General features: G+C 52.3%; 1 protein-coding gene across 3 annotated transcripts in view; it reads left to right on the forward strand.

The window, feature by feature from the left end:
* Window positions 1–26,864, forward strand: part of EMID1 (EMI domain containing 1) — a 40,968-nt gene extending 14,104 nt beyond the window's left edge. The window contains exons 4-15 of one of the 3 annotated variants that reach the window (XM_082667491.1): window positions 2,280–2,363; window positions 3,388–3,449; window positions 4,904–5,024; window positions 5,398–5,487; window positions 6,103–6,240; window positions 7,514–7,603; window positions 7,728–7,780; window positions 8,299–8,361; window positions 8,464–8,508; window positions 16,453–16,497; window positions 21,762–21,846; window positions 26,077–26,864. In XM_082667491.1, coding sequence (XP_082523617.1) covers window positions 2,280–2,363; window positions 3,388–3,449; window positions 4,904–5,024; window positions 5,398–5,487; window positions 6,103–6,240; window positions 7,514–7,603; window positions 7,728–7,780; window positions 8,299–8,361; window positions 8,464–8,508; window positions 16,453–16,497; window positions 21,762–21,846; window positions 26,077–26,201 — 1,001 coding nt within the window. In that variant the 3' untranslated portion in view covers window positions 26,202–26,864. Of the gene's footprint in view, window positions 1–2,279; window positions 2,364–3,387; window positions 3,450–4,903; window positions 5,025–5,397; window positions 5,488–6,102; window positions 6,241–7,513; window positions 7,604–7,727; window positions 7,781–8,298; window positions 8,362–8,463; window positions 8,509–16,452; window positions 16,498–21,761; window positions 21,847–22,753; window positions 22,845–26,076 lie in introns of all 3 variants that reach the window. The other 2 variants (XM_082667490.1, XM_082667492.1) reach the window with 2 other exon arrangements.
* Window positions 26,865–27,135: the final 271 nt, after the last annotated feature.

A 27,135-nucleotide genomic window follows, 5' to 3' on the forward strand; every position in this document is an offset into this window, starting at 1 on the left:
GTTTTTCTAGTTCTCTCCGGCTCCCAGTGAAATGTCCCAAAGCAAGTGGGTTGAAAAAGAATTTCCAACCATATGTTCACAGATTAAAAACTTGGGGACCCCCTGGCGTGACATTAGAACCCTTATGTTCATTTTCAAGACAGTCATGTCTGCCGTCCACATTATTTTGTCTTTTATTTTGTTTGCTTGCTTTAAATTCATTTTCAGCCAGTGATTCATGCATTCCTCAACAAGAGGTTTAGTGAAGCCCTGAGGCCCTACTGCGCGCGGGGCACTTTCCCCAGCCACTCGCAAGACGGACAAGGTCCCTGCCTGGTGGAGTTCACGTTCCAGCCAAGGAGGGCGGAAGATCAGACCGGGGAACTGGCAAGCAGATAACATGTTAGAGGGTGGAAAGTGCCATGGAAAAAATGGAAGACGATAGCAGGGTGGTGCGGAGGATGGGCAGGGCGGACGCTCTGCCCAACTTCATCCCAGAGAAAACCCAAACTTCCATGGGGTTGGAGGGACGGCCTCTTCTTTTGGTTGACTTCCTGGAAGCAGTCATCCAGTGGCCTTTTACATCTTCACCTGGGAGCAAAGGAGATGCGGAGGGCTTACCGAGGTCGTTCTTCTAAGGAACCAGCATTCTTGACGGGCGCCAGGCCTCCCTGTCTCTGCCAAGGGGAACCTGGGGGACTTGCAGTGCCAGGTGGCCCAGGAGAGAGGAGGACGGGCCCTGGAGTTAGACTAACTGGGTTCCAGTCCAGGCTCCAGCCTTCAGCTGGGTGACCAGTCTCTTTACCTCTCTGCCTTGTTTCCCCCCAAAGGGAAATACTCATATTCACTCATCCATTTATCTGAGCACGGGGTGGGGGGGCAGAGGAGTGATAATACCAAGCTACTCTGTGCCCGTTTCCCCATCTGTAAAGCAGAGGGGTTACTAGCACCCACTCACAGGGCTTCGTGAGGACAGTGAGTTAAGACTGTTTATGAGAAGTGCTTAGAATGTGCCGGGCCCAGCATAAGTGCCGCACAAGCATTGGCTGTTATTATTATTACCTACCTTGTAGGATCGAGCTGGGCTTAGCACCGGGCGTGGCTCATGGTGGCATTATCACCCCCCCACTGCTGTTGTTCTGCCCACAGAGCCCCTAACCCCTGCCCCAGTCTTGGGCTGCCAACCCCCTTCCTCTATCCCAGGTGAGATTTACCCCCTGTGAGAGGGCAAGTTGCAGGCCCCCAGGGAGGGCATGCTGGGGATGCGGGCCCAGCCTGAGCTAAGGCCCCGTGGTGGGACCTGGAGAGGGTCTGGCAGCCACCCTGCTGGGGGTTGGCCAGAGGGACCCGTCTGGTTTGAATTCCTGGCGCCTCTCACTCCCTGCACCAACCCACAGCCTGGCTCTGAGCTGCCAGGCCTTTGCCTTATTTGGGTCTTGTCTCCCCCCAGGCAACACTTTGCGGCCTTAAAAGGCAGGCCCGGGCGGGGGGTGGGTGGGGCAGTTGCCACTGGTGGCTTCAGAGCCCCTCCAGCTGCACACCCCCCCCCCCCCCGCCCCTGGCTTGGCCAGCCCAACCCTCCAGCTATGGAGAGAACCTGGTCCCCAAAGCCAGACCAGCCAGGATGGCCTGCTCCTCATAGGGGTGGCTGCAGGGGTGGCCTCCTGGAACAGGCCCCCCGTGCCCTCCCAGGCAGCCAGCCTCCCTCTGGTTTTCATTTAAAACCAGAGCTGGATCCACTTCAGTGTCTTCTTACCAAGTGGGGCAGGGAGAGGGTGGATGGTGACGTTGCTGTGTTTATTGAGCACCTACTGCATACCAGGCCCTGTGTGTGCTCATTAAGCCCTTTGCATGCATGTCCATCCTCAGGCCTCACGCCAGCCCGGGAGGTGTAGAGACCTTATGATCCCATTTTACAGATGGGAAAATCAGCAGGTCCAGGGAGGACAAGTCACATAGGTCAGCAATTAGCAGGGCTGGGACCTGACCTTGCATCTGTTGACTCTAAGCTGTTAACCCATGCAGCTTGCTGGGGTTGTTGGAGAAGCCCCCAGCCTCACCCATGGCCCCCACCCATTGCCAGCCCCCCTCCCCAGCCCCATCAGGTTGATAGCCTTGTCCCAGCTCAGCCCAGTTCATGCTGTGTGACCCAGGCAAACTGCCCCACCTCTCTGGGCCTCTCTCCCTTTGCACTAAGGGGAGTAGGGATCCCTCTGTGACTGCAGTGGCAGGTGGGGGGCGGGAGGGGGACAGAACAAAATGTCACAGCCAGCAGGGCTCTGACCCTCACTGTCCCTCAGTTGTAGGCTCCTCTGGCTTCGTGGAGCCCAGGTGGTCGGGCAACACCATGTGGCGGATGGCACTTCGGCCCACAGCCCTGTCAGGTGGGTCCTGGGGCAGCTGCTTGGGGTCCCCCTGGGCTAGGGGAGGCTGGAGGGGCTGGTGGTGACTGTCCTAAAAACCAGCTGGGCCCAGCAGTGGAGGGTCAGGGATAGCACCCTGCGCTTGTCCACTGCAGGCTGGAAAGAAAACTGGAAGGTGGAGGAAAGGCCCCCAAGGGGAGTCTGACCTGGGCCCAGGCACCTGAGACCCAGGACCCCCAGAGTCTTGCAGACATGGGTCCAAGCCCCCACTTTCCTTTTTTTATTGAAACGACACTTTTCTGAGTGTCTGTAGGATGCGGGGCACTGTGCCAGGAGCTTTCCATAATCAACTTGTGTAAACCTCACCCCAGGAAGGCATCATTGTTGCCACTTTAAAGAGGAGGCTGAGGGTCAGAGAGGGGACGTGCCCTGCCGGGGGCCCCGCAGCCAGGAAGGGGCAGCGCTGGGCCTCGACCCAGGGTTTTTGCCTGTTACACACTCACTCCACCCTTGCTCTGAGCTCAGCCTTCCCAGGTGTGAACGGGGTGACACTTGTCCTAACACGCAGGATCATGGTGAGGACCGGAGAGGCGAGCTTGTATCGTGCTCGGTGGCTGCCCGGCACTGTTATGAATAACGTTGGGGTATCAGTGAGGAGGCCAGGGAGCTGGACAGTGGTTCTGGAAGAAGGGTCAGAGCGTGGCACCTAAGGCCATCCCAGTCTGGACTGTAATGTGTCGGTCCCCAAAGCTTCAAGCCGAGGCCAGCCCCGCCCATGTGGGATGCAGTCGTATTGGATGAGGAGTCAGATCCCTGGTCCTGCTCTGAGAGAAACAGTCCCCTTGGAGGCTCTGGAGCCAAAGGACACCCACAGGGCATGGCTCACCTTGGACAGGCTGTGACTCTTTAGCTCCTTCCCTGTGATGGGCTATCTCATGGGTTAGGGTCATCAGGTATCTGTCCCCTCCCTCCATCCTGCCCCCAGGGGCTGAGGGGCTCCAAGGGGAACCTGGGAGCCCTGGCCCAGCCTGCTTCCTCCCTGCAGGTTGTCTCAACTGCAGCAAAGTGTCGGAGCTGACGGAGAGGCTGAAGGTTCTAGAAGCCAAGGTGGGTGAACAGCTTCCGGGCCAGGCAGGCACCACCCTCCCATTCAGCTTTCTCAGCTTCCCTTCCAGCGCCCACCCCGGGAAGCCTGCGCACAGTCAGGCAGCCTGGCCTGCTCTCCTTCCAGGAGATCCATGAGGTTCTCCTATCCCCATCCCACCCAGAGACTCCTAGACACCCCCCCAGAGCTCGTGGCTGGGTCCCCTCATTGCCCCGTCACCTTCATCCTTTATCCCACCCACCCATAATACCATCTTCCCAGTTCCAGAAAACAAAAACATCTATTGCGTGTCTCAAATTATCTCAAGATAAAAAGTTTTTAACCATTAAAAAGTAAGACATTCTAAATTTAGAAACATGAAAAACTCAGCACCATGAAAAAACCTACCAGAAAACCATTGGCCTCTGTGGCCTGTGCCCCCAGAGAGAGCGATTGCCAACATTTAAGCGTCTTTTCTTCCAGATTTTCTAAACACACATAGATGCATTTACATTAATCTCCATATCCATTCCCTCCTCTGGGAATTTATCTTAGGAAGATTAGTTGCAAAGATGTTCATCCAAGTGTTAATTAAGAGGGAAATTTGAAAACCAAACAACAGAAGGGGTGGTTGTATAATGAGCAAGTGTGGCTCAGTGGAATACTGGACAGCCATTAACAACGCCTCCATTTTCCAACACGAAAAGATGCCCCTGATCTATCAAGTGGAAAAACCAAGCTTCTAAACAGCATGGGTTAAAACCCCCGTTATGAGGTGTGAGCACCCTAGGAACCCCACCCTGCTCCCCAAGCTCCCTCCCAGGGGAAGCCGGCATGAGGGGCAGCTCAGCTCAGATCTGGGGGCTGGGTCTCAGTTCCGGGTCAGCTTCTCTCTGGGCACATCTACACGGCCCCCCACTTCCTGGTCTGCGGACATTCCGGCCTCTCTTAATCCTCAGTAAGTGGCTCAGGGGACACCGCTGACCCTTCAGGCTCTCCCCTCCACTGGGTCCAAAAGTGGTTTTGTACACACCTCGGCACCTCTGTTTCATGCCAGACCCTCCCAAATTTCCCTTCAAATTTAGTAAAAATCCGTGCAGCCTGTGGTGCTTTAACAGACCAAGAGAAGTTTAATATTGTGTGTGCATCTAAATGTATATAAATATACTTACTAACATGCAGGTAAGCATAGGGAAAGCGCAGGGCCCAGCACACACGAGGGCAGTCTCAGAACTCAAAGTGGGTGACTGTGCTGGTGTGTGATGACTTTTCTACAATGAATGTGATGAATTGTGCATTTTGAAAACCATGGTCACTTCTGATGAAGTTCGGGGCCCCTGTGAGTCCGGGTCTCCACTCCAGGCTGGGTTCTGCCAGCCACGTGGCCTCCTGCCCCCCAACACCAGGGCCCCGAGCTGGCCTGACCCTGGTGAGACCCTGGTACCCACCCCATCCCTATTGTCCTCTTCCTCCATAGGTGGCGGTGCTGACTGTCACTGAGCAGGCAGTGCCCCCGACCCCAGCTGCCCCTGAGGACCCCGCCCCGCTCTGGGGTTCCCCAGCTGCCCAGGGCAGCCCCGGGGATGAAGGCCTCCAAGGTGAGTGGGTCAGTGGGGAACACGCTCCCGTGTGGCAATGAGTTGGATCCAGCCCCCTCCCTGCTGCTGACTCCCAGCTTGGCCCCCTTGTGAGCCTCAGTCTTCCTAGTTTTCCCTTGGGCCTGAGGGGATGGTCTCCAGGGGCCCCTGAGCACTGGAGTCCTGGGAGGCCCAGCAGCTGGTGGAGCAGGGGTAGGAACTCTAGACACCACTGACCCCTGCCTACCTCTCCACCCCAGGGCTACCAGGAACCAGAGAAAACGTGAGGGCCCCTCTGCTCCCCCGAGATGGTAGGTGCTAGCGGGGCGGGCAGGGCCGGGGGCAGGCCAAGCGCAAGGCCGGAGCTGCGGAGCTGATGAACTTTCTCCCCCAGATCGAGTTGGTGCCCGGGGGCTTCCTGGGCCCTCTGGCCCCAAGGGAGACCCTGGCAGCCGGGGCCCAATGGGGATGAGAGGCCTGCCAGGTGAGTGCCCACAACACCGGCCCTTCCAGCTCCCCTGGCCAGCCCTGCTCAGGTGAGCCCAGGCTGGGGCCTTCCTTACCAGACCCTGCCCTCCTGGAGCTCCCAGACCATGAAGGCTAGTGGGGGTGGGCCTAGTAGGCAGGGGAGAAATAGCAGTGCCCACCCCATGTGACCAGGGTTCTTATGGGGGACGTTGCAGCTAAGGGAGCCCTAAGGAGGGAAGCCCAGACCCAGCCTGGATGGAGTGGGGGACGGGGAGGGCTTCCCAGTGGGAGCTACACCTTAGGTGAGGCCTCAGAATGACCAGAAGTGCACACCAGGCAGCGCCAAGGGAGGACTGATAGAGGGAGCAGCTCGTGCAAAAGCCTAGAAGAGAGAGGAGAGAACATTCTGGAAATCAGCGTCTGCTAGGCACCTGTTGTGTACCAAGTGTCCACTGTCCTGAAGCCCCAGGGGAGGGATGTGTTCATCCCCCTCATAGACGGCCAGGGAGGGAGTCTGGCCTGTGGCCTCTGGAGCCATCTCGTACCTGCTGCCCCTGGCTGCCTCATCCCTGGGCCACCCTGGGCCTCCCTGCCTCTTGCACACCCACCAAACCCCCTGGTTCCATTGCAGGTCCGCAGGGCCCCCCAGGGAGCCCTGGGCAGGCTGGAGCTGTGGGCACCCCTGGAGAGAGGGGACCTCCAGGCCCCCCAGGGCCTCCTGGCCCCCCAGCCCCACTTGGACCACCCTACGCCCGGATCTCCCAGCATGGTGAGTCCCTTGGGGTCACAGCAGGTCCAGGTGGTGATGGGGTGAGGCTGGCATGACCATCTGCCAGGCACCTTCTGTATACCAGGCTTGGCCTTGGGCCATAAGTCACCTGATCCTCCAGTGGGCGCTGTTGTCACTGATGAGGAAAACTGAGGGCCAGAGAGGGGAGATCACACAGCCAGGGCACAGGGGGGCCGGCTTCAGATCCATGAACCCTCCAGAGCCTGTGCTGGGAACCACCAGCATCAGGCCCTCCCACCAAGCCTTGGAGCTGGCCGGGATCCAGCCCTCAGAGCACTGGGAAGCTCAAGGCCTAGCAGCAGGACGTGAGCCCTGAACTCCCAAGGCCACAGCCCTGCCTCTGTGCTCAGAGAGGCCCTGCCCCTTCCGCCCAGCTGGACCCTGACGCGCATCCTTCACCTTCTCCAAAGCCTGACTTGCACGCGCTGCCAGGGGTCAGCGCTTGGAATGCCAGGTTCAACCCCATCTGCATCATACCTTTGGTGCATGACCAGGCACCATTCATTCATTCTCTCTCTCCAAGGGACTTCCCTGGCGGTTCAGTGGTTAAGACTCTGCCCTTCCAATGCAGGGGGCACGGGTTCGATCCCTGCTCAGGGAACCAAGATCCCACGTGTGGCGGGGTGTTGCCAAAAAACAACAACAACAACAAAACATTCTCCATCTCAGAGCCTCAGTTTCCTTATCTGTATGACACCCATGCACAGAAGCTTGGCACAAAGTAAGTGTCAAAAATGGTAACTTTTATTATTATTCCCATTAGGCACGTGACAGTACAGGCTCAGCAGGGTAGACACTTGCTGGATGTCACTGGCTAGACTCTGGCAGTGTCTCCCTGCTTCCTGGTCCTGCATGGCCAACAGTCTCCTGACTCCCCACCCTTGGAGTGGGTGCCTGGTGGCCCCAGCCATGCTGCAGGCTGTCCCACAGGGCAGTCAAAGCTGGCTTGGCAGAAGTGACAGGTTAAAACTGACTGCCCGGGCTTCCCTGGTGGTGCAGTGGTTGAGAGTCCGCCTGCGGATGCAGGGGACACAGGTTCGTGCCCTGGTCCGGGAAGATCCCACATGCCGCGGAGCGGCTAGGCCCATGAGACATGGCCGCTGAGCCTGTGCGTCCGGAGCCTGTGCTCCACGGGAGAGGCCGCAGCAGTGAGAGACCCACGTACTGGAAACAAACAAACAAAACAAAAAAACTGACTGCCCCACTCTGCCCCGCCCAGCCCAGCCCTGCTCACTCATCTTTCCTCCCCCAGGGGACCCATTTCTGTCCAACACCTTCACTGAGACCAGCAGCTACTGGCCCCAGGGACCGACTGGGCCCCCAGGCCCCCCAGGACCCATGGGTAAGTTGAGTCCAGGTCTAGGGTAAGGGGCAGGGTTGAGGGATGGCAGAGAGACTAGGGCTGGCTATCAGGAGGGAGCTGATGGTGGACTTCCTGGCATTGAGGGCATCATGTCTTATTCCAGGTCCTCCTGGACCTCCTGGTCCCATGGGCATCCCTGGGAATCCTGGACATATAGTGAGTATTTCTCCAAGTACTCCCACTCTTCTGTCCGTCCATCCACCCACCCCCACCCCCGCACCCAACCCATCCATCCACTCACCTATCCACCCACCCACCCACTCAACCACCCATCCATCCATCATCCATTCATCCATCCTTTCATTCATTCATTCAAGCATTTATGGAGCACTTAATGTGCAAGATACTTTCCGTAAATCTTCTTATTCAGTCCATGTAACAAGAAGCAAATATTGTTATCACCTAAGGCCAAGAAAGGTGGAGATTCTTGCCCTAGGGCTGTGGCCAGCACATGGCAGCTTCCAGATCAATGCAGGGACTGTCTGACTCCAAGGCCATCACTCTGAACACTGAGCTGTATGCACTTCCTGTTGTGTGCTAGGCATTGGGTGTGTGGTGAAGGGCCCAGAAGCCCAGGGCAAGCTGGGGTGCCCTTCCCTACCCCTCTGCCCCCTAAGTCCCTGCCCCCTCTACCCTGCCCCAGCACAAGGCTGAGGCCCTGTCTTGTTGCTCAGGGACCCCCAGGCCCCACTGGACCCAAAGGAATCTCCGGCCACCCAGGAGAGAAGGGCGAGAGAGTGAGTATTGAGGTGGCCCTGGGTGGAGGATTCTGGGGAGTCCTGGGCACCCTGGGTCAGACCCTCTGACAGCGCACTCCATTCTTCTCCTCCCTCCTACAGGGACTGCGTGGGGAGCCTGGCCCCCAGGGCTCCATGGGGCAGCAGGTAAGTGATGCTGCCCACCCTGCAGCACCCCCTCCAGGATCCCACAGGCCCAGACCCCTGCTATGGCTCCATCTCCTATGGCCAGAGCCCCTGTCCCTCCCTGTCTGGTCCAGAGCAACCTCCGTCTCCTTTCTCACCCCCCGTCTCAGGGTTCCATAGCCTCTTAGGATCAGGCTGCCTCCATCTCCCTCGCTCTCGCTCTGTGTCTCTGTACCTGTTTGTCTTTCTCTATCTTCCCTCTGCGTCTCCATCTCTCTGACTCTTTGTATTTCTCTCTTTCTCCATCTCTCCAACTATGACTGTAGATTTGTCTATTTCTCGCTCTAGTTTGGTCAGTTTTTGCTCCATGTATTTTGAAGCTTTGTTATTAGGTGCATACACTTTCAAGATTTTAATGACTTCTTGGTCCTTTTATCTGTATGAAATGAATATCTTTCTCTCTGGTAATACTTCTTGTCTTGAATTCTATTTTGTTTGATATTAAAATAGCCACACCAGCTTTCTTATGCTTGGTGTTTGCGTGATATATCTTTTCCAATCCTTTTACTTTCAACTTGTTTGTCTTTCTATTAAAAATGTGTCTTGGGCTTCCCTGGTGGTGCAGTGGTTAAGAATCCGCCTGCCAATGCAGGGGACATGGGTTCGAGCCCTGGTCAGGGAACTGGGATCCTGCATTCTGCGTGGTGCGGCCAAAAAAAGAAAAAAGACATACTTGAGTCTTGCTTTTTTTTTTTAAACAGCCTAACTATTGAGTTCATTTACTTTTTTTTTTTTTTTTTTTTTTTTTGGCCACACTGCCCAGCTTGCAGGATCTTAGCTCCCCAAAAAGGGATTGAACCCACGCCCTCGGCAGTGAAAGCATGGAGTCCTAACCACTGGACCACTGGACCAGGGAATTCCCCATTTACATTTATTTATTTATTTGGTTGCAATGGGTCTTAGTTGCAGCAGGCAGGCTCCTTAGTTGCAGCTTGCAGGCTCCTTAGTTGCAGTTCGTGGTCTCCTTAGTTGTAGCATGTGAACTCTTAGTTGCAGCATGCATGTGGGATCTAGTTCCCTGAGCAAGGATCGAACCCGGGCCCCCTGCATTGGGACCATGGGAGTCTTTTTTTTTGTTTTTTGTTTTTTGCGATACACGGGCCTCTCACTGCTGTGGCCTCTCCCGTTGTGGAGCACAGGCTCCGGACGCACAGCCTCCGGACGCGCAGGCTCAGCGGCCATGGCTCACGGGCCCAGCCGCTACACGGCATGTGGGATCTTCCCGGGCTGGGGCACGAACCCGTGTCCCCTGCATCGGCAGGCGGACTGTCAACCACTGCGCCACCAGGGAAGCCCAAGGGAACATGGAGTCTTAACTACTGTGCCACCAGGGAAGTCCCTCCATTTACATTTAGTGATGTATATTATTATTGATATGGTTCTGTTTAAGTCAACTATCTGGCTATTTGTGTTCTACTTACCCCAATGTCTCCTTTATTTCTTTTTCTCCCCTTCTTTTCCTGCCTTCTTTTTTTTTATTTTAGATTTAAAAAAAAATTTTATTGGAGTATAGTTGATTTACAATGTTGTGTTTCAGGTGTACAGCAAAGTGAATCGGTTATACATATACAAATACCTGCTCTTTTTAAGATTCTTTTCCCATATAGGTCATTACAGAGTATTGAGTAGAGTTCCCTGTGCTATACAGTAGGTCCTTATTAGTTATCTATTTTATATACAGTAGTGTGTATATGTTAATCCCAATCTCCCAATTTATCCCTCCTCCCCCCTTTCCTCCCTGTTAACCATAAGTTTGTTTTCTACATCTGTGACTCTATTTCTGCTTTGTAAATAAGTTCATTTGTACCTTTTTTTTTAGATCCCCTACCTTCTTTTGGATTGAGAATTGTTCTGTGTTGTCTCTACTAATGACTTTTTCACTATACCTCTTTGTGTTACTTTTTTCATGGTTGCTCTAAGGATAACAATATGCATCCTTTTACTTGAATTAGTATTATACCTCTTCATGTATACATAAGAACGTTACAACAGTATAATCCACTCCCTTCTGTCCTTGTGCTATTGCCATCATATATTTTACTTCTGTATTTGTTATAAATCCTCAATACATTGTTGTTATTGCTTTAAACAGTTGACTTTTAAAGAAGTTTAAAAAACAAAGAAAAATAGTCTTTTATATCTCATGATGTATTTATCATTTCTATACTCTTTATACCTTCCTGTAGATCCAGATTTTCATATAGTATCATCTCTCTTGAGCCTAAAGAACATCCTTTAGCTTTTTTTGTGGTGTGGGTCTGCTGGCAACAAATCCTCACTGCTTTTGTTATCTCAAACTGTATTTAACCTTAATTTTTGAAAGATATTTTCACTGGATATAAAATGATAGGTTGGCAGTTTTATCCCCCTTTATTACTTTAAAGATGTTGTTCCGTGGTCCTCTGGCTTATGTAGACAATTACAATTTCTCATGAGAAACTGACTGTCATTCTTATTGTTTTTCCCCTGTACATAATATGTCTCTTTTTCCTTTGGCATTTAAGACTTTCTCTTTACCCTTGGTTTTCATCAGATTGATCATGATGTGGATGGCTGTGATTTTCTTTGTGTTTATCCTGCTTTGGGTTGGCTGAGATTCCCGGATCTGTAAGGTTGCTGGGTTGTGTTTTTCGTTGGTGGTTTTGTTTAATGAATAAAATTCTTTTTTACAGCATTTTTTGAGTTCACAGCAAAATTGAGTAGAAAGTACAGAGAATTCTCATATACTCCGTGTCCCCACACGTGGATAGCCTACCCCACCATCAACATCTCACATCACAGTGGTGCATTTGATACGATTGATGAACCCATATTGTCATGTCATTATCCCCCAAAGTCCATAGTTTACATTAGGATTCATTCTTGGTGTTGTACATTCTATGGGTATTAATAGATGTATAATGACATGTATACACCATTGTAGTATCATATAGAATATTTCACTGCCCTAAAAATCCTCTGTGCTCTGCTTATTCATCCCTCTCTCCCTTCTAACCCCTGATCTTTTAACTGTCTCCACATTTTTGCTTTTTCCAGAATGTCATATAGCTGGAATAATACAGTATGTAGCCTTTTCAGATTGGCCTTTTTCACTTAGTAATACACATTTAAGTTTCCAGTGTGTCTCTTCATGGCTTGATAGCCCTTTTTTTTTTGAATAATATTCCATTGTATGTACCACAGTTCATTTATCCATTCACCTACTGAAGGACATCTTGGTTGCTTCCACGTTTTGGCAATAGTGAATAAAGCTGCTATAAACATCCAAGTGTAGGTCTTTGTGTGGACATAACTTTTCAATTAATTTGGTTAAATGCCAATGAGTGCAATTGCTGGATCATATGGTAAGAGTATGGTTAGTTTTATAAACTTTTTTGTAAGTTTTTGTAAGAAACTATGGTCACCATACTATATCTTAGATCCTTAGATTAGAACTTAGTCATCTGGGAGTTCACTGGCAGTCTAGTGGTGAGGACTTGGCACTTTCACTGCCATGGGTTCAGTCCCTGGTCGGGGAACTAAGATCCCTCAAGCTGCACGATGCAGCCAAAAGAAAAAGAAAAAGAACTTAGTCATCTTATAACTGAAAGTTTGTACCCTTTTACCAACCTTTCTCCATTCCTTCCCTCCCCACAACCCAGTCCCTGGCAACCACCGTTCTACCGTTCTACTGTTTCTCTGAGTTCAACTTTTCTTTTCTTTTCTTTTTTTTTTTCCGCATTCCATGTATAAGTGATACCACACGGTAGTTGTCTTTCTCTGTCTGGCTTATTTCACTTAGCATAATGCCCTCCAGATTCATCCATGTGGTCACAAATGGCAGGATTTCCTTCTTTTTTAAGGCTGAATAATATTCCTGTGTGTGTGTGTATAACCCACATAGTATTTATCTGTTCATCAATCAATGGACACAGGTTCTTTCCATATCTTGGCTATCATGAATAATGCTGCAATGAACATACCTCTTCAAGACAGTGATTTCCTTTCCTTTGGATAGATAACCAGAAGTGGGATTGCTGGATCATACAGTAGTTCTATGTTTAATTTCTTGAGGAATCTCCATACTGTTTTCCATAATGGCTGTACCAGTTTACATTTCCACCAGCAGTATACAAGTGTTCCCCTTTTTCCACATTCTCACCACCATTTGTTATCTCTCATCTTTTTGATAACAGACATCCTAACAGGTATGAAGTGATAGCTCAAGTTGTGGTTTTGATTTGCATATTCCTGATGACTAGTGATGTTGAGCATCTTTTCACATACCTATTGGCCATTTGTGTATCTTCTTTGCAAAAATGTCTATTCAGGTCCTTAGCCCATTTTTTAATTGGCTTATTTGGGGGTTTTGCTATTGAGTTGTATAAGTTCCTTATATATTTTGGATATTAACTCCTTATTGGACATGTGGCTTGCAAATATCTTTTACGATTTCATAGGTTGCCTTTTCATTTTGTTGATGACATTTCCTTTCCTGTGCAAAAGCTTTTTAAATTGGGTTGTTTGTTTTCTTCTTGTTGAAGTTTAAGAGTTCTTTGTATATTTTGCATATACAGAGATACACCTTTGTACACCTTTATCAGATGTATCTTTTGCAAATATTTTCTCCGAGTCTATAACTTGTCTTCTAATTCTCTTGACATTCACTTTTGCAGAGCAGAAGTTTGTAATTTTAATGAAGTCCAGCTTATCAATGATTTCTTTCATGGATTGTGCTTCTGGCATTGTATCTAAAAAGTCATCATTAAACCCAAGGTCATCAAGGTTTTCTTCTATGTTATCTTCTACGAATTTTATAGTTTTGCATTTTACATTTAGGTCTGTAATATATTTTGAGTTAATTTTTGTGAAGAGTATGAGGTCTGTGTCTAGATTCATGTTTTTGCATTTAGATGTCCAGTTGTTCCAGCATCATTTGTGGAAAAGACTACCTTTGCTCCATTGTATTGCCTTTGCTCCTTTGTCAAAGAAAAGTCAACTACATTTATGTGGGTCTATTTCTGGGCTCTCTATTCTGTTCCATTAATCTATTTGACTATTCTTTAGCCAATACCACACTGTCTTGACTAGTGTAGATTTATACTAAGTTCCCTCTAAGCACTGCTTTCACCATCTCCCACAAATTTTGCTAAGTTGCATTTTTATTTTCTTTTTCTTTTTTCTTTTTTATTTTTTTGCGGTACGCGGGCCTCTCACTGTTGTGGCCTCTCCCGTTGCGGAGCACAGGCTCCGGACGCGCAGGCTCAGCGGCCATGGCTCACGGGCCCAGCTGCTCCGCGGCATGTGGGATCCTCCCGGACCGGGGCACGAACCCGTGTCCCCTGCATCGGCAGGCGGACTCTCAACCACTGCGCCACCAGGGAAGCCCTGCATTTTTATTTTCATGTAGTTCAGAGTATTTTAAAATTTCTCTTGAGATTTGTTCTTTGGTCCACCTGTTATTTAGAAGTCTTTTGTTTAATCTCCAAGTATTGGGGGAGTTTCCAGTTATCCTTTTTTGTGAGGGGGGCTGTGCCTCGTGGCTTGTGGCATCTTAATTCCCCGACCCGGGATCGAACCCATGCCCCCGGCAATGGAAGCTTGGAGTCCTGACCACTGGACCGCCAGGGAATTCCCTCCAGTTATCTTTTTGTTAGGGATTTCTAGTTTAATTCCATTGTGGTCTAAGAGCATACATTGTATGATTTTTATTCTTTTTAATTTGTTGAGTTATATTTTATGGGCCAGAATGTGGTCTATCTTGGTGAATGTTCCATGTGAGCTTGAGAAGAATGTGTAATCTGCTGTTGTTGGATAAAGTGGTCTATAGATGTCAATTTTATCTGGTTGATTAATGGCATTGGCGGATTCATATATTTCTCTTTGCAGTTCTATCGGATTTGGCCTCACATATTTTGATGCTCCGTTGTAAAGTGCATACACATTAAGGATTGTTATGCCTTCATGGAATGCTGACCCCTCTATGTCCGTGATAACTTTCCTTGCTCTGAAGTGTGCTCTGTCTGAAATTAATATAGCTACTCCCACTTTTGTTAAAAAATTAATTTATTTTATTTTATTTTTGGTTGCATTTGGGTCTTTGTTGCTCCGTGCAGGCTTTTCTCTAGATGCAGCGAGCGGGAGCTACTATTTGTTGCAGTGCGCAGGCTTCTCATTGCCGTGGCTTCTCTTGTTGCGGAGGGTGGGCTCTAGGTGCGTGGGCTTCAGTAGTTGTGGCACACAGGCTCAGTAGTTGTGGCTCGTAGGCTCTAGAGTGCGGGCTCAGTAGTTGTGGTGCACGGGCTTAGTTGCTCCGCGGCATGTGGGATCTTCCTGGACCAGGGCTTGAACCCATGTCCCCTGCATTGGCAGGCGGATTCTTAACCACTGTGCCACCAGGGAAGTCTGAGGCTCTGTTAATTTTTTTTTTTTTTTTTTTTTTTGCGGTAAGCAGGCCTCTCTCACTGTTGTGGCCTCTCCCGTTGTGGAGCACAGGCTCCGGACGCGCAGGCTCAGCGGCCATGGCTCACGGGCCCAGCCGCTCCGCGGCATGTGGGATCTTCCCGGACCGGGGCACGAACCCATGTCCCCTGCATCGGCAGGCGGACTCTCAACCACTGCGCCACCAGGGAAGCCCTCTGTTAATTTTTTTAAAAATCTTTCTTCTCTCTGTGCTTCACTTAGAATTATTGCATTGACCTGTCAAGTTAGTTGATTCTTTCTTCTGTTATGGCACATCTTCAATTAATCCCAGCTAATTAATTTTTTATTTCTAGTATTATCATTTTTATTTCCAGGATTTCCATTTGATTCTCTTTTCATAATTTTCACATCCCTCCTGAAATTCCCCATCTCATCACCCATTGTATCAATTCCACTAGATTCAATTTTTTATTTTTGGCTGCGTTGGGTCTTAGTTGTGGCAGGCGGGCTCTTCACTGAGGCACGTGGGAGCTTTTGTTGTGGCACGTGGGCTTTTCACTGCAGTGCGCGCGATTCTAGTTGTGGTGTGCGGGTTTTCTCTTCTCTAGTTGTGGCATGCGGGTTTTCTCTTCTCTAGTTGTGGCATGCTGCCTCTGGGGTGCATGGGCTCTGTAGTTTGCAGCGTGCAGGCTCTCTAGTTGAGGCACGCGAGCTCAGTAGTTGTGGCATGCAGGCTTAGTTGCCCCACATCCCCTGCATTGGAAGGTGGCTTCTTTACAACTGGACCACCAGGGAAGTCCCTCCACTATATCCGTTAACATAGTTGTCACAGGTATTTTAATCTCCATGTCTGGTAATCCCAGTACCTGGGTTGGTTATGGGTCTGTTTCTACTAACTGATTTTTCTCTTGCATATGGGTCACATTTTTCCATTTCTTCACATGTCTAATAATTTTGTATTGCATCCTGGACAATATAGACAATATAGTGAAGACAGTCTTCCTCTGAAGAGTGTTGAGTTTTGCTCTATGGTGTGGCTCCAACTCAGCTCTGTGACTTTAGCATGGGCATTTCACGGACCATCCAAGGATTAGAGTGGAGTATTTATACAGATTTTGCTCCCCTACTGTGGCTCCCTGCTTTCCAGCATTTCCCCTCCGTTTCCTCCTTCTTTGTCAGTCTTGACCCCGACCTCTGATTCCTCAGGCCAATAAGACTAAAGCTTGCTGCTTGAGCTGTTTGCCAGGCAGAGGGGGTTGGGATGAGCCCTCAGAGGAAAAGCCATAAATATACTGATGTTACCCAGTGCAGTTCCCTTCTTTCTAAGGTCAGATATCCTTCAGTTACTGGCTGCTCTTTATCACTTTCCATTGCCTTCAAACAGTTGTTTTTTTGCATTTTTATCTCGCCCAAACGAGCTACTCTCTGTCTCACCCTTGCTCAGCCTCTCTTCCTCTCTCTATCCTCGCCTCTCTCACTGTTCCTACCTCTCTCTCCTTGCAGGGAGAACCTGGCCCCAAAGGAGACCCTGGTGAGAAGAGCCACTGGGTAAGCCACTAGCCTAGCACTGCCCTCCCGCTGCCTCCCCGCCCTGGACACTCAGGAGATTATTTGGGGGTGGGGGCACCCCATCCAGATCCCCTTTGCAACCTGGTCTCCAAGTGGGGAGCCTTGCCAGTTCTCAGCCCCAGCGTCCTCCCCTATCCTGTCCCTCCCCAGTGGGCAGGGCCAGCCGTATCAGCAGACCCTACATTCTTTGCCTCTGTCTTTATCCCTATCTCTGCCTTCCTTCTGTGGCCTTTCCAGGCCAGGGTGACCCTGCCAGTTCCTCCTGGGCAGTTTGGGCTGACCCAGTCCAGACTGCATCCCCTGCCTCCATAGCCCCCTCCCAGCAAGGGCTTTGGCTTCTGCTCCCCTGTCTGCAAAAGAAAGGGAAGCATGAAAACAATATCCACACAGAAGAACGGGACAGGAGGCCTTAGGAGAGCCATGCAGCAGAGGAAGGGAGTTGTAGAAACGCTGAGGTACACAGGAGCGCTTCGGTAAAAGGGACAGGGCACTAGACACCACCATACACATAGGAATCCGTGAATCACAGGAAGGGAGACCTGGAAACCACCATGGACACGTTGTACATGGTAAATGAGGTCAGGGGACCTAGATCCATTGTACCCAAAAGACCTATAATTAACATGAGGTCCCAGACACCATCACATACACAGGAGACGCATGAGGAGTGGGAGGAGAGGCCTAGAAACTGCCATACGCACCAGAAAACCATGGAAAATGAGATGGGGGATCTGGAAACCACTGTACACAAAGGAAGCCCATGAAGGCTGGGAAGGGAGGTCTAGAAACTGTCACATACACAGCAGACATAGAATAAATGGGAAAGGGGACCTAGAAACCACATGTGGGATCCTAGAACCTTCACATCACGAGAGAGACTTGCAGTGAATGAATTTCAGGGCCTAGAAATCACCCACCCAGGAGACATGGGGGGAGGACTAAAAGCCCCACGGTGCAGGGACCTGGAAACCGTCACTGATATAGGACACATTTGGAAAACTGGATGGGATGGGGGCAGACAGGAGAGGCAACTGGGGAGTTCTTTTGGAGGCTGGTATTGTGCCTCCCTCCCTCGTCCACCCCTCTCCCTGGTGCAGTCTGGCTGGGACGCCCTACTTCCTGGCAGGCATTAGTTAATGAAGACATGGGAAGCACCCAGCGCCTGCCCTGCCCTCTCTGCTCCTGATTGTGGGGTCAGTGATGGATACAGCCGTGGGAGCCCCCCACCCTGCACGAGCCCTCCCCCATGTCTTTCCATGACTTCTGGGGTCCTGCTACCTCTCGGGCAAGCCTCTCCCAGCCCTCACTGCCACCCCACTCCCTTACCCACCCTCTACCCACTAGTGGCTCCAGAGCCTCTTAAGCATACTGCCTGCTTAGGCATGAGCTGGGCTGGGGCTCAGCTAGACCCATGTGATCCCAGCCCTCTGCCGCCTCTAGGCCCCTTCACTGGCCTCTCCCAGAGGCCTTTCATTTGGAAACACATTTTTCACCCCGCCTAGAGGAGGTGGGAGAGGTGGGATGAAGGCTGAATTAGGCTGGGGAGCCCCATCCCTATATGGGGGTCCCAACAGGAGAACAGATGCCTGAACTCTCCCAGAACAGACTTCAAACTCAGGACCACCTGTGGGAGGGGCCCCCACAAGAGGTAGCAGGGCCCCTGCCCATCCACCTGCTTTCCACTTACCCACCTGCACTTCTGCCCCTGCTTGCCGCCTGCCTGGGAGGGGACCCGCTGGGCTGGGGGCTGCATGAGGCTTTGGGGGCTGGGGGAACAGCTCTGTTGGGGGCAGGTGGGGATGAGGTCTGTGTGGGGAAGAGGCCTGAGGGCTCCTATACACACTCCACCTACCAACCCCCACTTAGTGAAGCTTTTGGAGCCACTGACCTGGCTGTGGCTCAGCATTGACACCCAGTGGTCATGAGGATGCACTGCAGGCACTGCCTGGGAGTGACGGGGCTCAGCTGGCCCATCTAGACCAAAGCTCATACCCCTTATTCAGACAGGAAAAACTGAGGCCCAACTCCACAGAGTGAATTGTTGGCAGAGCTTGAACTGAAGCCCAGGCTTTTCAGCTCCCAGGACTGGGGGAGCCAGCTAACTTTCCCCAAGCGCCTCCTTGGTGGGTGCCAGGCCCCAGGCTGGGCACTGTGGACATAGATGTGATTTGGACACAGTCCCCATCCTCAGGGTGGTCACAGTGGGGTGGGGGGAAACAGACCAGTAACCAGCAGTGACAGGACAGGGGGAGCTCAGCTATGATTGTGGAGGGGTAGATTTAGCATCTTCTTGGATAAGGAGACCCAGGCCGAAGCCTGGCAAAGGGTGTTCACGCAGAGGAGAGGAAACATCACATGCAAAGGCCCTGGGGCAAGAGTGGGCCCAGGGTGTTTGAGGAGCTGCAAATACTTGGAGTGACAGAGTGTGACAGGTAAGGAGTGAGACAGAGGTCATAGAGGCTTTTAGGACTTGAGAGGCCATGCTGAGGAATTAGAACTTTGTTCTATGGGCAGTGGGGAGTCATTGAAATATTTATAAGTAGGGAAGTGACATGGTCAGATTTTTGTTTGCAAAAGATCCCTCTGATTGCCATGTGGAGAAAGGATGGGAGAAGGGAGCAGAAAGAGAGACTAGACAGGAGGCTGTCCTGGTCACCCTGGCAAGAGGCTGTGGGGGCCGGAACTAGAAGGGGGACAGTGAAGAGGGACAGATGTCAATGGAGCTGAGAGACACTTGGGTGCTTGTCTGGCTATGGAGGGGGGAGCGAGAAGTTAAGGGAGATGTTTACAATAGTAAAAGAGAGAAGAGAGCCAGGAGAAGCTGGCCTGCTGAGTTTTCTCCATGGAGAACGGGGAATGTCTACATGACAGCTGAGTGGGGGTGTCCAACAGGCCCTGGACACTAAGGCCAGGATTGGAGGGCACTGGGACGTCATTGGTGCAAGCAGCAGGCCACCCACCCAGAATATTTTTTTGGCATTTTCCCCCATATTTTTACTTTGAAAATTTTCAAATATATAGAAAATTTGCTACAATGACTATCCTTGTACCCTTCTTCTAGACTGACCAATTATTAGTATTTTGCTGCCTTTGTTCTTTCGCTCTTTATATATCTATAGATCTTTTTTTTCTAATCCATTTGAAAGTAAGTTGCAGACCTCATCCACATCTCCCCTAACACATCAGCATGTGTCTTGAAAGAATATGGACATTCTCCCAAAGAGCCACAGTAACACTGTCACACCTGAGAAAGCTGACATTAATTCAGTGAAATGATGCCACTTAATATACAGCTTATATATAAATTTTACCCATTGTCCCCAAAATGCCTTTTGTAGCTAGTTTTAAAAAAAAACAAGATCAATCAAGATTCATGTGTTGCATTTGGTTGTCACATCTCTAGGTTCTTTTTTTTTGCGGCACGCAGGCCTCTCACTGTTGTGGCCTCTCCCGTTGCGGAGCACAGGCTCCGGACGCACAGGCTCAGCGGCCATGGCTCACGGGCCCAGCCTCTCTGCGGCATGTGGGATCTTCCCGGACCGGGGTACAAACCCATGTCCCCTGCATTGGCAGGCGGACTCTCAACCACTGCACCACCAGGGAAGCCCTCTAGGTTCTTTTCATGTAAAATAGGCCCCCTGCCCTTTTCTTCTTTCTCTTGACTTTGTCATTTTGTGACTATCCCACTGTCTAGATTTGTCTGACTGTTCCCTTGTGATGAGATGCAGGTTAAATACCCTTGGCAGGTGCACTAACTGGGGATGTGGTGCCCTCTTATTGCATCTCATCAGGAGGCTTATGACATTAGCTTGTCCCATTGTCGATGCTGGCAGTGGCTTAATGTAATTTTTGAAGGTCATCCATGTTTAGATGGGTGTAATACTTGAAGAGAGATTACTTTAGTGTGACCCGGTGACCCCCAGGCCCAATGGCCAGTCAGTGGCCCCATCCATGTGATGTGGACAGGACAGCCAGATCATAAGGGACAGTCTCAGCATGGCCACAGTGGGCTCACTCAGAACAGACATGTTGGGAGGACTCTTGATTGTTAGACGTTTTTGTGGGAACAGCTTCCTTGAAGGTAGTAATTGTACCAAGATGCATATTATACCTCATCCCTTCATTTAATCTGTACTAAGTGAAGCACTCTGAGAGACTCCCAGATGTGTCAGGGCGGGAATAGTTCTATTGCTATCCTGGTGCTCTGTCAGAATTAAGATATCTACATTCCAGAAATAGCTTTAGTCTGGACTCGGAAAGAGGAAGGAGTGAGGGAGTGTGGAGTTTTGGCAAGACCGCGGACCCTATGCTGGGGGAGGAAAGGACAGACAGACAGACACTGGGAAGAAGTGAAGGTGAGGGCCAGCTGGCGGTCCCTGGCCAGCACCGGCACCACTTGAGACAGGAGACCCCAGAGCAGGGAGGCCTAGGGGAGGGGTCTGAGGGCCACTGCCGCATCCCCGGGCCTGGGTGCTGGAGACTCAGCTGAGAAGAGAGGGTGGGGCTGAGGGCTGGGCTCCGGGATGTGCAGCACATGGACCTGGAGTAGTCAGAGCCCAGGGAGGGATGGGCTCAAAAGGGCTGGGGCAGGGGCACCTGGGCCTGAACTTCAGCTTTGCCGGCATTTTAAGCCTGGCTTCCCAACAGCGATGCCACACAAACATTTTCTGATTTTACTCTTACATGTTCATTTGGACATGAGTGGGAAGGATATCGGTAAGTAGCCTGATCCCACCAATGGAGTTAATTAGGGTGAGACAAATACAGTATTTAAGGCAAAATTGAGTCAGTTTAAAGACTGTTAAGTAAAGAAGAGTACAAGTGGCCCAGGGATGTGGCAGGAATCATGCAGATGATGTGAGACCAACTGGTTTCAGGCAACAGAGATGGAGGAGGGGCCGGGGCTCTGCGGCAGCGTCTGGGCAGGTTCTGTGGCAGGCTCTGGGACAGCAGTGCTGCCCCTGCAGACTGGCCTCCGCCCGCCCTCAGTGCAGCAGGATTTGCAGGGGTGTGAGGAAAGAGCAGCCAGCTGGGTGGGATCCTACTGAGGAGGTTGCTTCTGCCTGCCTTGGCCCCCTCCCATCCTCTCCTGGTCTTGTCCCTGCTGTCCGTGGGCCCTGGGCTGTGGCAGGTGGTGTGGAGCTGCAGGTGCATGTCCAGGGTGGGGCATGGGCCTCCAACAAGCTTTGCAGGGCCCCCTCCCCTGCCCCCTTCACGGCTGCATCTGTCTCTTTCCTCCACAGGGGGAGGGGTTGCACCAACTACGCGAGGCTTTGAAGATTTTAGCTGAGAGGGTTTTAATCTTGGAAACAATGATTGGGCTCTATGGTGAGTAGAGACAGACAGACGGACAGACAGCCCAGCCCCCGCCTGCCAGGCTTCCCCAGGCCCTCCAGGGTGGAGCTGCCCGGGTCCAGTCAAGAGGCTGGATAAGGTACCTGCCCTTCTCCAGGTGGAGACCTGAAAGGTCAAGACCACCCATCTCTCAATGACTGGTCCCTTGTCCATGGGTGAAGGGGGGGGCCCTAGAAACCCAGGCCCCCACCCCTGTGGTAAGACCTGGGGCTCCAGACATTGTGGGTAATGTGGTTTTCAGGCCTGCAGGGGAACCAGAGGTGACAGATTTCAAGTCTGAAAGGAATTATGGGCAATGGAGCCAAACTCCAGAACTGCAGGGGACTGTGGGTAACAGAGCCAGACTGTAACAGTGCAGGGGGTTGTGGGTAATAACGTCAGAGCCCAGGCCCCCAGGAGGATTATGGGTAATGAATCCAGACCCCAGTCAGGCCTCAGCTCAAGAGAAATTGTGGGGAACAGAGCCAGTCTGCAGGCCCACAGGACAACAGGTCATGGGGCTAGACTCCAGAAGTGCAGGGGACTGTGAGTGACAGAGCCAGGCTCAGGTCCCAGGGGACTCTGGGTAATGTACCACCCACCAGTTCTGACCCCAGAGGCTCTCACTGGGCAGGCCATCCTGGCCCCAGGGTCCCCCTTTAGTGGCCTGAGAGACCCTCCCCCAGGCATTCACCCACCAGTTCTCCACCCATCTGGTCACTTGAGGAGACAAGTGAGCCCCATCCCCACTTAGAAGGAGCAGCCAAGGTCCCAACAGAGACTCACGCCCAGGCTCCTGCCCGGAAGCCAGAAGGAACTGGCCCCGCCCCCCACCCTCGGTGCCCAGCCCAGCCCCTGGAGGCCGGACACGCACTGTCTGCTCTTCTCGATCTCCCATCAGGCTCCTAGCTTACAGAGCTTCCTGCAGCAGCAGGCTCAGCTGGAGCTCCTGGCCAGACGGGTCACCCTGCTGGAAGCCATCATCTGGCCAGGTAACGGCAGGGTGGGCAGGCAGGGGCAGCCCCTGCCAGGAAGGGCCTGGGAAGGGCCTGGGGACACAGAAGGCACCTCCCAATACTGGATCCAGACTAGCAGACAGCCACTCTTCAGCCCTTCCATACAGCCAGCAGACGGTGTCTGGCACAGAGGAGGTTCTGGTAACTAGTTCTTGAGTGAATGAGCACCTGCTCTGTGCCAGGTACCTTGCTGACACAGGCTCCAACAGATAAGACAGACAGGGTCCTGCTCTCATGGAGCTTAGGGTGCTGGGGGAAGCCCTGGAACTGGGCGTTAAACCTAGGGTGAGGAATACCACAGTGGAGTGAATACAGGTGGCCACCAAAGCCCACAAGTGCTCCTGATGCAGGCTGGGGGGGTGGTAGAGGGCATCTCAGGAGGGCTTCCTGGAGGAGGAGGCATCTAAGTGGAGACCTGAAAGGCAAGGATCGGGGGCAAGTGAACAGGCAGAGGAACAGCATGGACAAAAGCCAGGAGACCAGAGAGAACCTAGAGGGACAGTTCCGTGAGGTTGCTGAGGGTGAGAACAGAGGCTAGAAGATCTGGTAGGGCCCCATTTGAGAAGGTCCTCGAAGGTAGGTCAGGGAGGCATGGAAGGAGGTTAGACACCACCTGGCTGTCACAGTGGGCCTAAGGAGGTCTCTCCACGTTAAACTGGAGCCTGTGGCTGGCCCTGGAGAGAGTCAGGGATCGGCCACCCCGTTCCTCACCTACCCGTGAAGAGGCCCCAGCCCTTCTCCCAGCTGCCCCATCTCTCAGCCCAGTCCTAGCGCATCAGTGCACACAGCCTCAGACATAATGTCCAACCTCCCATCTATTTTACAGATGGGGAAATTGAGGCCCCCAGCAGGAAGGAGAGCCAAGGTTAGAGCCAAGCCTCCTTCATTTGGCAAAACTGTAGGGCACACCTACTGCAGGCTGGGTCTGAGGCAGATCTCAGGGTACCCACCTTGGGGAGCTGCCCATTGGGTGGTGGGCAGTCCTCAGCATCTATAGAGATGAGGGCCATGGGGTACAGGAGCACCAAAGGATGTGTGTGAGGAGAAGCCTTCCTGGAAGATGGGACCCTTGCGTTAGTCATAGAAGGTCCCTACGAGTGTGCCAGTAGGAAGTGGTGGGAGGGCAGCCCCCATGGGGACAAAGGCCTAGAAGTGGGAAGGTGTGTGGGTTCTGCTTCCAAAGCTGCTCTTGCCATGCCACAGGGCTTCCCCAACTTGTGAAAACTCAGACCATCTCCCAGACCTCCTCCCCTCTCCCAGAGGAAGGACCAAATCCCAGATGCTCAGCTCCTTGTCAGGTGTCCCCCAACTCCCCTCTCAGGAGGATTGGGAGGGAAGCCAGAAGGGACACACTGTGGCCTTGGATCTGTGCTCCGCCCCCCTCAGCTGGCTCTGTCTCCAGCAGCCCAGGGAGGAAGTGCCAGGCACCTGGCAGTGTGGCCAGGAGGAGGGGAGTAGAGGAGATGGAGCCTTCCCCATTGGCCCATCATACACAGCAGGTGCTAACAGAAGACCCAGATGGGGCTCATGTTTAGATTATAATCAATAATGATGATAATAGTAACAGCTGTCACACATCCAGTCCACCTGGGCCGGGAAATTTACATCCATCATCTCCAGTCCTTGCAACAAGCTTTCTAGGTGGGCGACACTGTGCCCACTTCACAGATGAAGAAACACAGGTTCAGAGGGCTCGTGTGACTCCCCCGGGACATAGGGATAGTAGTGGTGAGGCCAGGGGTCCGCCCTAGGTCAGGTCTCTGAAGCGCCAGCTCTTTGGGCTCCATCGGCAAAGGTTCCCTGACCCCTCTGCTTTGCTAGGCACTGAGTGGGGCCCGGGGGAAACCAAAGCCCTGAATTTGATCATGTCAGAACAGCATCTCATGACTGATTCACAGTGACCAGACCTGCAGGAGCCCTGGGTCGAAAACACACCAACCTAGTGACCATAATAATCCAACATTTACTGTGAAAACCACTTTCCACTCTTGGTCACATTGAACACTCTGCAAGGGTGTGACAACAGGAGTGTCATCCCACATTCCAGATGAGGCTTAAAGGTTCTGGGACTTGCCCAAGGCCACATAACTGGGACATGATAGGGCCAGGACTTGGCCTGAGCTGATGTTGGAACCTGAGCTTTGAGCTACCCTCCTCCTATGCTCCCTGTTTTAGGGCATGAAATGTTCCTTGGCTGTGATTGCAGATACCTATCTGCCCCAAGGGCGCCAAATCTCAGCCCAGAGGTGCATGAGACACAGGGTCAGAGTGCTAGACAGTTATGAGTATGAGGGTATAGCTCCCTCCCTGGCATTGCCTTCAGTGGGAAGCTGGTGCTCACCAGAGTCAAAGTGTCTCTCCTGTGAACAGTGTTTCGAAGGCTCAGCCAAGTCCTCCATCCTGGGGCCCTCCCCCTGGAAAAACAGCCCATCCTTCCGAGCTGCCTAACCCCTCATTTAACGTTGAGAGGGACTGAGGTGATAGTTACATAAGGCTTCCTGGAAGAGGTAGGTCCTGATCTGCATTTTAAAGGTTGAGTAGTTTTCCAGGTGGGAAGAATGCCAATTATCCGGTTTTACTCTTGGGGGCCAGCTTATTTGCAGGTTGGGGCATATCTCACCATAGCTAAATCGAAACTAACTTCAGTAATTACTGGAGTTGGCCAGGGCCTCTGTATCTGGAACTGTCCCCCTGGTTTTAGAGATGAGACAGCTGAGGCCCTGACAGAGGTCCAAAGCCACACGGTAGGTCAGTGGCAGAGCCTGGCCTTCCTAAACCCTTCCCCACTACAGGTGGCCTAACCTGAAAAGAGAGGAAGAGTGAGGCTGATGCCTGGCCTTAGTTTACCCAGCTCTGAAATGGGAATGATTCAGGGCACACCTCTGCTCCAAGATATGTTAACGAAGAAAAGAGCTATACTGTTTATGGAGCATCTGCTACATGCTAAGCATTTCAGAAACATGGTGGGTTCATTGATCCCCACTTGACAGAGAAAATCAAATAGAGGCCCTGAGTGTTCTAGTTGGGTTAGGGGCTAATAACTCCTGCGGGGAGGGGCACTAACCAGCTTTGCAGACCCCCTTCTTTCCCACACCTCTGCCTCTTAGACTTGGGCAGAGCCCCACCCCCCACCCCCTCAGAGGGCCAAGGGAAGGTGGGCACCTCACACAGACGTCACTAACCCGGCCTCTTTCCTTCCCTCCCGCAGAACCAGAGGGGTCAGGGGCAGACCCTGCCGGCACGGGCACCCCCAGCCTCTTGCGGGGCAGGAGGGGAGGACACGCCACCAGCTACCGGATCGTGGCCCCCAGGAGCCGAAACGAGAGAGACTGAGTGTGGTGGTGGCCCCTTGGTGAGGGCCAGGCCAGGCTTCCCTTCCCAGCCTGGACTTGGCCAGCTGCCTCCAAGGTCCGCCATCCGTATTTATTAATATCCTCAGGGTCCCTTCTGCCACCTAGGCCTTTGGGGTGGGCATGTCTTGGTCCTGGCAGCCCGTGCGCATCTGCCTCCTATGAGGCTGAGCCGGGACTGGAGCCTGAGAGGGAGGTGTGGTCCAGGCAAGAGGCGAGGCTTTGCTCAGGGCCGTGGGCCTCAGTTTCCCTCTGTGAAATGGGGTGATGCAGGCCTGTGGGGAGGGGCGGCAGGTTTGGAGCTTCTGTCTTCTCATCAACCGCCTGGCCATCCAGGCCCCAAGCAACTGAGGGATTTGGAAGCTGGGGCTCTGCCCGGCCCTCAGCACACCCAGGGATGATGAGAGCGGGCAGTCTCACCTCCCCACTCCCCAGCCAAACCTGGGGGGCCCACCTGTACCCCTCGTCTCCTTGTTTTCTGGTGCTGGGTTCCTGACCCTGAGGTCAAGCTACCTGATCTGACTGGACATTCAGGGCTCCTTGTCTCAGTTCTGACCCCTGAACCCTCAGTCCTTCTCATGTCCCAGGCGGAGGGGGCATGGAGAGGGAGGGGCCACCTGCTCCCACAACGGCTTGTGACAGACACCAGGAGGTAGATGTGTATTGGCCAATAAAGGCCCCCAGCCTCACTGCCCACCAGCCTGGTCTCAGTGTGTGCTTAGATGAGGGGCAGCCGGGCAGGGCCAGCAGCCTTTCTTCTCAGTGGCCTTCACTATCCACCTGCAAAGCACAACTGTGAGGCCAGGGCTCCCCTGGCCATCACCTGGGCAGCTGGGGAATGGGGGTAGGTGAGCAGAACAGAGGCTCAGGCCATCCCCACCCCCTAGCCAGGTGTCCAGCAGGAGCTACCAGACCTC

The sequence above is a fragment of the Grampus griseus genome (assembly GCF_964374135.1).
Source record: "Grampus griseus genome assembly, chromosome: 12".
NCBI lineage: Eukaryota > Metazoa > Chordata > Mammalia > Artiodactyla > Delphinidae > Grampus > Grampus griseus.